Source organism: Schistosoma mansoni, chromosome 5, assembly GCF_000237925.1.
Source record: "Schistosoma mansoni strain Puerto Rico chromosome 5, complete genome".
In the NCBI taxonomy this organism is placed as follows: domain Eukaryota; kingdom Metazoa; phylum Platyhelminthes; class Trematoda; order Strigeidida; family Schistosomatidae; genus Schistosoma; species Schistosoma mansoni.
The window spans coordinates 2,197,133-2,208,351 of record NC_031499.1 but is presented as its reverse complement, the minus strand read 5'-3'; the positions used below and the strand labels follow the sequence as shown (position 1 = coordinate 2,208,351).

General features: G+C 37.5%; 1 protein-coding gene across 1 annotated transcript; it reads left to right on the top strand.

Annotated features, from left to right (window-relative positions):
* Positions 1–4,509: 4,509 nt before the first annotated feature.
* Positions 4,510–11,219, top strand: Smp_153300 (hypothetical protein). Its single transcript, XM_018797604.1, has 3 exons — positions 4,510–4,693; positions 8,567–8,653; positions 10,572–11,219. The coding sequence occupies exon 3, from the start codon at positions 10,587–10,589 to the stop codon at positions 10,878–10,880; it is 294 nt and encodes a 97-aa protein (XP_018652629.1). The 5' UTR covers positions 4,510–4,693; positions 8,567–8,653; positions 10,572–10,586; the 3' UTR covers positions 10,881–11,219.

The window sequence follows — 11,219 nt, the reverse complement described above, 5'->3', positions numbered from 1 at the left end:
AGTATACTACACAAGGAAATGCGTTAGAGAAACTACAGTCTTACTTACTTATTGATGATTCTTAAGTAAAAATTGGCTTCGTCGAATCTGTGCATACCGTTTGCTTACTCAATGTAGTGAAATTGTTGTTATTATGAAAGGTGAACCATACAGTTTATATTTCGCATTTGGTCGAGCTTGCGTGTAAGAGTTCGTCTTCCTACGTGTGCCAGTAGCATATTCCTTTTTGCGCTATTTAAAAGAGACAGTGGTATTGTTTCTCGTTGAGTTAAATTTGCTGTTTTGATCAGAAATTACGCATCAAAACTACTAATTGCACTTTAATTGGATTTATTTCAGTTAAAGTGATATTGTATTTGTGTGTTTTGATCTTACTTTTGTGTATTTACTGTATCAAAGCATTCTTGGTCGACTTTGGTTTAATTTATTTGATCAAGGTTTGAGTTTTGTCTTATACATCCATTTTTTCTACCATTTTAGTTAATTTTTAAGATGGTCGGCCCTTCTCACAAGTGTGGACAGCCATATTGCTCATTCCCTGTAGAAGAAGGAATGCAATGTGATGAGTGTAAGAAGTGGTTCCATAAAACGTTCGTCCGTTTAAACCCCACTGCCTATAAAAGGTACTCAAAGCCTTGCTTTCATTTGTTCTGTATGTTTTGTTGTTCGAGCGAAACATTACTCATTCAAAAAGCAATTAGCCTTCTGGCATTAGCTAACAAAAAGTTTGACGAGGGCTGTGCCGGTAACATGGGTACTGATAAAGAAGAATGTGTCAATGTCGTAAGTGCTGTCATGGCACGAGCCAGGCACCCGACTGTGCAACACGAAATGGAGGTTTCAACCCCGAAACAATTATTGAGCAATCCGGACTCCCATTCTGCCTGTCAGATTACTCCGCTAAAGCCCGAAAGTAAAACAATATTTAGCCCTATCGTAGATGGGAAAAGTTTGGCCCCATCAAACATTGTTGTTAGTCATTCGCTTGACTCCCACAACACTGTTACAAGGAAAGCTGACGGTAAGATACCAGCAGTTAACAGGTAGGAACTGAAATCACGGTCGAAAGCCGTGAACACGACTTTTAAAGAAGTCAAACACATTCCCAGTTTAATTGTTCGGAATCTAGAAAGGTCGAAAGACAGTGACCCTGCTAAAAGACACCCACACGATCTGCAGTTAGTGGGATCTGTCATCAGGAATGTACTGCCTGAAGAGGTTTTAGGGGTACATACCACGACGTATTTCTCACAAAACACCTTAAATGTGTGCTACATAAATGCATGTAGTCTTCAAAATAAAATGTACGAGCTAAGTTTGATGGTAGATTAATTAATTCCCGACATAATTGTTGTCACAGAAACTTGGCTCACTGTAGATATAGACTGTTCTCGCATCATTGCAGGCCACATCTGTATCATAAATGATAGAGTTATAAGTCGCAAGGGGGAGACATAATGTTATATGTTTTGGATAACTTTCACACACAGCCGATCATATCGCATGTTAGTGGTACATGTGAGATAGCATGTTGTAAATTCGGTCTAGAAACGGGTTAGTGACTGTAGGAGTAATATATCGTAGTCCGTGTTGTCTTGCTGACGACTTCATCATAAGACACATCTGTTTTTGGAGTAAGGCAGAATGGTGTCTCGTCATTGGAGACTTCAACGCACCATATATTAACTGGATAGAGCTCACAAATTCAGATGGGGGTTTTGATAGCGACCTTATATCAACAATTATTCAGTGTGGACCTGTACAAAATATCGTTAAACCAACACATATTGACTCGAAACATGATCCATTATTAATAGACCTTGTCCTCACACACCGCTGTGAAGATCTCGTTGACATTCAACACCTTTCACAACTGGTGAATAGTGATCACGTCGTACTTTCCTTTAAGTTCCGGACACATGGTATAGAATTTGCATCTGCTCCACCCCGTCCCAATATCTGGGGAGCTAATATTCCGATAATCAGAGACTGTGCTATCTCGATTGACTGGTCGATCGATGCTGATGGACTGATCGAAGATAAATGGAATAAGTTTAAGCCTGCATTCGAGTCCGTAACACAACCATTTATCCCATGAGCAACACGCAAGCTATCACATTGCCTTCCATGGATTAATAAGGAAACCTGGAAGTTATCGAAGCGTAGGAAGCACTTCTAGGACTTATTCTTGTCAACAGGACAGGTATCAGTTAAGTGCAAGTATAAAAAATCTGGAATATATGTCACTTACGAACGACAGTTGGCATATGATAGCCGTACCTTCCCGAAGTTATTGTTTTCGTACGCTAAACGGCGAACAAAACGTAGTGATGGTATTCCCCCATTACTGTTACACGAAAATTCGGATTTAATAGCTGAATCACATCTGGCAAAAGCTGAGATTTTTCAAACTATTTTAGTAAAGTGTCTCCTAAGTGTAGTGTTACAAATACTTGTTCCAATCACAGCGAGATACCAACAATAAGATCTGTACTTGTGACTGTGGAGACTGTTCTTCCATTGATAACTAACCTCAAACCCTGTAAGATACCGAGCCTCGACGGGTTACATCCACGTTTGCTGTCATCGCTTGCTGATATTTTTTCAAGACCTCTTGCGACGCTCTTTAACATGTCCCTTTCACTCGCTCAACTTCCTGAATTTTGGAAAGACGCTATAGTCAGTCCTATATTCAAGGATGGTCAGATACGGATCGTATCCAACTACCGGCCTGTCACCCTAACCAGCACAGTCGTTAGGTTACTTGAAAAGATAATTCGGGTTTAGTTACTAAGTAACAGGTTCGTACAATCTGTTAACTCCCGAGCGACATGGGTTTCGTCGCGAGCGTTCATGCTTAACTAACTTACTTGTTGCGAGAGAGGATTGAACAGCAACCCTTGATAACAGCCTGTCTGTCGATGTGATATTGATAGATTTTACCAAAGCGTTTGACAAGGTTTTACACTTGGGTCTTATGCAGAAGCTCTCGAGCTTTGGAATAACAGGTGCTATACAGGAATGAATAAGAAACTTCTTATGCGAAAGCAGGCAGAGAATGAGGGTCAATGGAACGCTATCCGAATGGAGGCTGGTCAAAAGTGGTGTACCACAAGGCACCATCTTAGGCCCTCTACTTTTCCTTCTGTATGTTAATGAATTACCTATATTGCTTAAGTCATCGACATTATTGTTTGTGGACAATGTTGAAATCTGGAGAACAATAAGAAGCGAGGTTGATCGTTTTCATTTTCAAGCTGGCTTAGACGAATTAGTTAAACGGGCGCGTTGTCGGGGCTTGGAAGTTAATTCCAGGAAGAGCGTGATAATGCACATCGTACACGGTAATAGTTACCGTTTATCCATTGATGGTACATCTCTTCCACGCATTCTAAAACATAAAGACTTAGGAGTAATAACAAGTCACGACTTGAAAACAACTACGCACTGCAACGCAACTGCTTTCAAAGGTTACAGTGCGTTATGGTCACTTGGTCGAGTATTCAAATGTTTTGATGATATATTTTGGATTTTATATCCCACCTACGTAAGACCACATTTAGAGTACTGTACCCAAGCAGCCAGCCCATGTCTGATAAAGGATACTAACTCACTTGATTGTGTCCAGCGTGTGGGGACGAAATTAGTGAAGGGTTTTTCTAAACTCTCTTATGACTAGCGTTTAAAACGCCTAAACCTTTCCCCCTTGTCTTATCGTAGGACGCGAGTTGACCTTATACTGGCATTTCGTACCTTTAATTATGATCTAGGTGTCAATATGTCTTATCTTTTTTCTCTCTCCAGAACTGATAACCTTCGAGGTCATAGCAAGAAGTTCCACAAACCGCGATCTAATAAACTTAAAGTGGGGTCCCTTTTTTCTCATCGAGTGACCAATGGCTGGAACCCCTTATCCAAATCAGTGAGAATCTTTAGGAAGCTGGACCTTCACTGGAAGCAATCTGTGAGGATTAACACAGGTTCACCAACCTACCATCCTTATTACTACGGACTGATATGACGGCAAGGGCACAGGCACGTAACAATTTATCCACGATCCGTTTTAAATCTGCTCGTTATTATTTTTGCTTTCGGGACAACAGAACAGGACGCGCTCAACCAAAATTTACCCAGACCGGGCAAAATTTTTTCCCCAAATGAGGAGATTGGAAGTTACGAAGCAACAATCGGTCCAACGTGTTCACCATAAGACAGAGAAAGCTAAATCAAAGTTGTTCGCAATGATTTTGTGGTTTTGCTGCAGCAAAAGACCACTAACATATGAGAAAGTCTTATATTCGTGCAACTGAACAGACACCTTACAGATCATCAGCATTTAAAATACAGAATGACAGCCTCTTGTCAAGCTGTTGAAGGTCGTTGAACGGTACGGCGGGCAGCTTTGAAAGAATCTGTGTAGCGGAATAACCGCCTCGTGTCATTCCGTTCAAGGTCGCAAAAAGGAAACGGCGGGCAGGTTTGAAAACGCACTGACTTATTTACCTTGCCAGCGGAGTACACCCCGCGAGTTTAATTTTTCGACAATAAGAGACTCGTGCATTCCACTCCGTGTTCTCTCTTGGTGTGAAGTTCCTGATTAACATTGCGTGTTGTGGTTTCAGGTCTTCTCCGCCTTCTCATGACTGCTTATATCACGTGTTACATCTGACATTTTTACTGTTCCGTAGAATTGGTAGGTCATTATTAAAAATAGCACTATCGGTCACTGATGATAAATTTGCCTTATTTTACTATCTGCTAACCATGGATAGAGAAAATGAATGTAAATGGTGGTCAAATGTGGAAAAAACTATTTTTTTCTAAAAATAATGTGTAATATTGTCTTGATTAGAAGAGTTTTTTTGATAAAATAATTATTCATCACAATCGATCATAACTTACCGTCAATAGGGTGCTGCATTGCATCCCGAGCTCTCAACTTTGGGGAAGGTTTAACTATTTTTATGGAAATCTAACTTTAAATTTGGTGGAAGTTTTTGAACAAATGAAACAAGGTAATTGGGATTTCCTATCGTCTTCAGTAATGAAGAAAGTAGGTTCTCCGACCTGTTATAATTCTTACGGCTTTTCTTCTAGTGAGGATTCAGCTTGGAAGTATTTTTAATGGGTTTGATACCATCTGTTCGGGTAAGATGTTACTGTCATTGACCACTAAATGAGGAAAATGAAATCCCACTCGGAATTCATTTAATCTCAGTTTCTGAGCCTTCTTGCTATGACCTCGGAGATGATTAGTTCTGAAGATTTTCACTCAAAATTTACACTGCTTTTTTGGAAGTCACCCAAATATGCATTAAATGTCCATAAAAGCTAGGGAATTTCACTAAACTTCACAAATTAAACCTCAAAACTTCCATCCATTTCTCACAGAATCCATAACTCTACAAAATCCGGGAAAAATCGCTTATGTTTCATTTAGGATTCACTGCTTTGTTACGAGAATCTATATAATACCACCTTACACACTTGACATTATACATTCTGTGACATGAATAAATGGTTCTGAATAGATGATATAATGCCTCTGTATCAGAACCGATAATTAAAGTTCACTGTTGTTATCGGAATGGTTTACTTTTTAAAGACATGCGCTCAAGTTATTTATCACCGTATTCAGAAAACTGACGCGTTACAAATAAAAAATAGCAGATTCGTTTGAAAATATGAGGAACATGTTGCGTGAATCCTACTTTGTCTTTAAAGTTTGTAGTTAAATATGGAAATCTGACGATTCCCTAACTTTTGATCAGACTAGTATCTATAATGTTCTGAATAAAATACCGACAACAGTTTAAACGTTAACCGATGATATGAAATTGTTAATATGAGAAACATAAGTTACTATGATGGTATGCATTTAAAATGACTAACCAGGTAGGAAAAGAAGTAAAAAGAAAGATTAAAAGTACTACATAATTGACTGAAACTTCATCGAAATATTGGACTCAAGCTTTGTTGACGGAGTACGTGTATATAGCAAGAGTTGGTGTAAACGTATGAAATGAAATGAGCTACGAAATTTTGCATGGAATGAATAACTTAAAGTGATATTATTTAGTATTTATGAATCCATCTGATTAGTGAAAATACCCAGTGATAGGTGAATTGTACATAAACGTGCGAACTAACTTATGCCTAGATTTTCTTTTACTTCTGACTCACGCTTCTTTACTTTGTTTCTTGCACTGTGCAAGATGGCATGGCTCGCAGGGTCATTTGATGAACCAATTTGATATCTTTCTCAAACAAGGAAGCACTTTGAAATATGGAACACATCACATCTAATCACTAATGTTTGTTATAATTCTGACCTACTGCAAATCATTCTGTAAAATATGTGATTGATAATACTCAGCCCTCTTTTTGTTTCATCTAGAGTTAAAGTAATTGCAAGTTAGTCTGTCGTTATGTAAGCCCAAATTAACTTTGTCGACTTACGAAGATCACTCTCAATGATCGCTGATAATCTTGTATCCTTAATTAACAACAGTTGCAACTTAAATCGATCACGGAATTTTCGATCTCCCAATATAGCTTCCAATGTACCTGGTCCTACAGGTGTCTGAGGTTGAAACTGTAAAAGCCAGGAATCCACGTTTTATATGCTTTTTCCCTTAACTTTAATGGATGAGATTTTAACGTAAGCCGTCAGCTTATTTTTCCGATTAGATAAATCTTCAGTGGCTGGCATTGTTTTGTTAACATTTTGATTCAAGGCCTGAAACCTCCGACCATTAAAACGATACAACTTTCTTGTTTAATATGTCACATAACGTTAATAGTACAAGTGATGACAAAACTTCGGTTTTTGAAAAAACTGATTTGTATGAATCTATTAAATGAATACTTTGCGATTGTGACACGATGCCCAAAGATTAAACCTAATCTTTATGTCTTGATTGGTTGGGTAATGAGTGACCTACACCTCAGATATTTAATCATGTTTATTTTGTATTCGTATTCTGTATCTAAGCACATCATTTTATCACAAACAAAGTCTCGTGAGTAGCCACCACAAGGCCACATCATGTCATTGCATTCATCTATCAATCGAAATTCCATTTATTAATTTTAACAGCCGAAAATTTCGTCCTATCAAATCACCAAACACTTGCGTAATAGATTTATGTAAAGACCCGCCTAAATGTTAATTTATAGGAAGTCTACAAAAGAACATCGAACCTCCGACTCCTCGGAGGTGTACACATCAACATTGTGCTTCCGTTTTGCTTCTCCGACAAAAGTTTTTGTTGTATGCTATCATCATTGTACCTTATAGACTTTATTGAACGATACGACAGCATAACATCTTTGACATTTTAACCGAGGATAGTAGTAAATCCCGCACTTGAATCCACAGCTGACTGGAAGTCATATGAAAAGATATTTTATCACAACTAACCACAACAGTTTAAAACTTTGGATTTTTTTAGAAAGCAGTCAGCATTGGGATTGATCTGACCCGTGATTTCTCCTGACGTCTCATCCTCCTTGTATATAAATAATTGCTCGTTTAACAGTTAGTTGCTTGGCTTTTTGAGCACATCCTTCTTGTAGATGTCGTTGATAATAACATGAAATTTGGATTGATGCTGAAGGAAAATGCAATTGTGTTATAAAACTTAAAACCATTACATACGATAACTCGATAACTTCGTTGATAACTCTAACTTTTAAAAGTGCTGCCATGATCCAAAAGTGTGAACCAATGTGTAGACGTATTCGACTTAGAACTATTTCTAGCAGGAAACTTCTTGGAAAGTAATGCCACTGAATGAACACAAACGTATGTAAGAATGGTATGATAACCTCGTAGTATTACGTTGGCATTAAAATACAGTGTATATCTGTCGTATAAATCCACATTTGTGGTTAACTATTGAACATCTGAAGATACATATACTTCTGGTGATCGAAAACCAGATTTCAATGCGATTCTGATGGATGTTGTGAGTTACAAGCGATGCTGAAAATAGGTCTAAGTGTCTCAAAGTTTCAGATAAATCTTTGTGCTAAGTTGACGACAATAGTTTGTAATAATTGCTTGTTCAAGTATTAAGTTTGTCGTTGAACGTGATGTGGTAGCATGTTGTGACTAGTCTTTAGTTTTAAGTGAACTCCACTCCATCTGCCTCTGTTTGAATACTCGGTTAGTATCATTAGCTCTCACTTAGAGTGTATCTCAAACCTCCAAGTACCTGATGAGTGATTTAATTTAAAAGGTTTGTTTTAGACTCTCATCTCAGTACGCGCATAACGTTTGGAAATAGGAACTCACCATAATCATCGAAAATTTCAAGGAAACCTTCCAGACTAGTAGAAATGATGGTTTTTTTTGTTGCATTGCCCAGATTTTCTAATATAACTCATGCAAAGTTTCCATAAAGTTGGTCGAATCTTTCTCAAAGTTGGGACTTTAGGATAGTGAGATTTTTTCCTCAGATGTTTACCTCTAGAGGAAATATCAAACAATTTACATCTCTGGTTACTTTGAGTAGTCTACTTTTCTCTTAAAGTTTGCTCTCAATATTTCTCCTACTTTTAGATTTAGGCGAAATAGTTTAATTTTCGTACAAGCACTTCCATTGTTCCTCTCTTAGAATCCAACCAATGAGTCGGGAGAATGGTTCATGTATGAAAATTCATTTATTTAAACAAATTTTAATAATTTCAATCGTTGAGATCATGAGTTAATTGAGGCTAGACCACCATGGAAAACCTGGACGTCCGTTTCGTCCTATTCATCCTATTGTGGGACTCCTCAGCAGTGCGAGATTCGAGTCCCACAATAGGACGAAACGACCGTCCAGTGCTTCTAGGTTTTTCATGGTGGTCTAGCTTCAATTGACTGATGATCTCAACTATTGAAATTACTATAATATCCACAATTTTATTTATTTATTATTTATTTAAACACATAAATATTGGTAAAAGAAAGCACCAGATAAATATGCGCCTCACAAATCTCATTCGATTTGTGTGAGGGCTGTGATACTGCCCAGGTGCCCAGACTGAAGCAGGTGGTTTTCTTAGGGGGCCACACCCCGAGCCTTTGACCTGAATGTCTGATCCACAAGGCAGTGGAGCATCGTGAGGAGATGCAGTCCCATGGTAGCCGGTGATCAACGGTTGATTCGTACGCCATTTGTTCCCTCAGGATACTTGAGCCCATGTGCACCACTGGTTTGGAATCAGGGTTTTCCAACTCCCCTAGGTGGACCCTCCGTGTCCACCAACCCGGTTAAAGCGCCGGACATTCGCTTTTCGTCCTCTCACTTTCGTAAACAACACCCCCGCCACGAGAAGGCAGTGAGTAGGACTTCCCTGGTAGAGGCTATATATTCGCTGGCCATATGAGAGCATTTCGAGAGGGAGAGGTGACTCTCCCCACTCTCGGCCGTACCAGGGCATTTGGGGGCAAAACCTCTTCTGAAATTTTAATAAGTTTACAAAAATACTAGAAAAGATAAGGTACTAGTGACATTTCTATTTTGTAACTGAAAATCATAGTTATCGTCGACTGAAATCTAAAACCAAGTAACAGTTAGCCGTATAAAGGTGAACTATTTAACATAAATAGTGATTAAAAATATCTCATGTTTTATACGGACTACTAATGCATTTATACTTTTACCATTTATTCCTCGTTTGTGTGGATGCAACACATCCAATTGAATATGTTTAAGTATGTCTAAAAAGCATTTTATTTGGAAAATTTTAATGATAGTTTATAAAACGTTATAAACATAAACGTCTACATCACATATTGCCATTAAGGAGCATAATTTTCATCATTGAAATTCTGAAGTGAAATAATAACTGTTGGTTATTGAAGGAGGAAGGAATGTTTTTAAACTCTTGACTATAAATGTATAACATCATTTATTGAGACTTACAGTAACTAACAACAAAGTTGGTGCCTGTATCTAGGATACAGAAAGAAAAAGTTATCAGTGCAAGCTATTATTTTCATTTTTTTTTCCGTATGTCATGAAACTGGTTTGGTTTTGCCATGTCGAAAACTGTCTCAAGACCTTTTTTCGCTGACACTGATTGGTCAAAATCTTGATGTTTATCTGCCTAGTGAATAAAGAACCAGTCTTATTTCTTATGTTGTTGCAAAACCTATACCTATAATGGCCCCGTTTGGTAATAGTCCTAAACAAAATAAACTTACTTGCAAGTTCGGGTTTCATGGTGTTGGCGAAAATATTTCGAATGAATGTTTTCGGGGGATTATTTGTTAATAAGTTAACGATTGCCAGCTTAGGTGTTCAAGAATTACTCTAAAAAATTGTTGGTTGATAAATTCATTACTCTAGTCTTCCCATTGAAGGTATATGTCCGACTCTCAGCTCCTCTTCATTTGAGAGGGAATCGCAAATGCAATAATGCTGTATCCATTTTATTGAATATGCTACCAATTGGTAAAGCGTGACCGCGTAAAGTAAAATTAGTCAACATTAGGTAATTATTTAGTATTCATGTTCGTGAATGTTTAATCTACAATGTTAATCTAATTAATAAACATGTTTTATCTTTGTTTTCAGAAATCTAGATTTTGAATGGATCATAACCAGTTTAAATTTGATTTTCCCATAGAACAAGTTTTGGAAGAATGGAAAACATTAGATGAAAATGAAGACATACCTGCTGAAAATCAAGAGAACGATAACGATGAATTGAATATTCTTAGTCAAGAATCTTTTTTTGCTCCTCACTACAAAGATGGTATTGAATATTTTTCCATAAAAAATCCTGAAAAAGTAAAGCAAGAATGGATTGAAGCTAGAAAACTAATTATACCACATATTCAAAACGTTGTAAAGCATTTAGTTCGAGAGAAATTTCAAAAATGACTGAATATATAGGAAATTATCCTGTTACCGCCTTTTTATTTTACTATTCATTGTTAATTATATCGTTTGAGTGGGTTTTGGAAATAGATGCATAAGAAGAAAAGCCCTCTGGATACATTTTTGCTTTTAATCACTTAGTAGTGCTTCATGATTTGATTCCTGACTAGTCCTATTATATATACATTCCATGTTAGCTGTAGATTTTATGCCTATCGTTGTCATCTATAAAATAGTCATGTTTTTATCTCACCTTATAACTTGTTTATGTCCCGTTCAAACAGTCTTTAGTTGTCAAATGGCTTTTTTCTGTCTTGGTGGTTAACTGATTCGCTCTCCAAT

Bases quoted from the DNA above. Each gene is read 5' to 3' on its own strand.
- Smp_153300 (XM_018797604.1), top strand. From the start codon at position 10,587: ATGGATCATAACCAGTTTAAATTTGATTTTCCCATAGAACAAGTTTTG.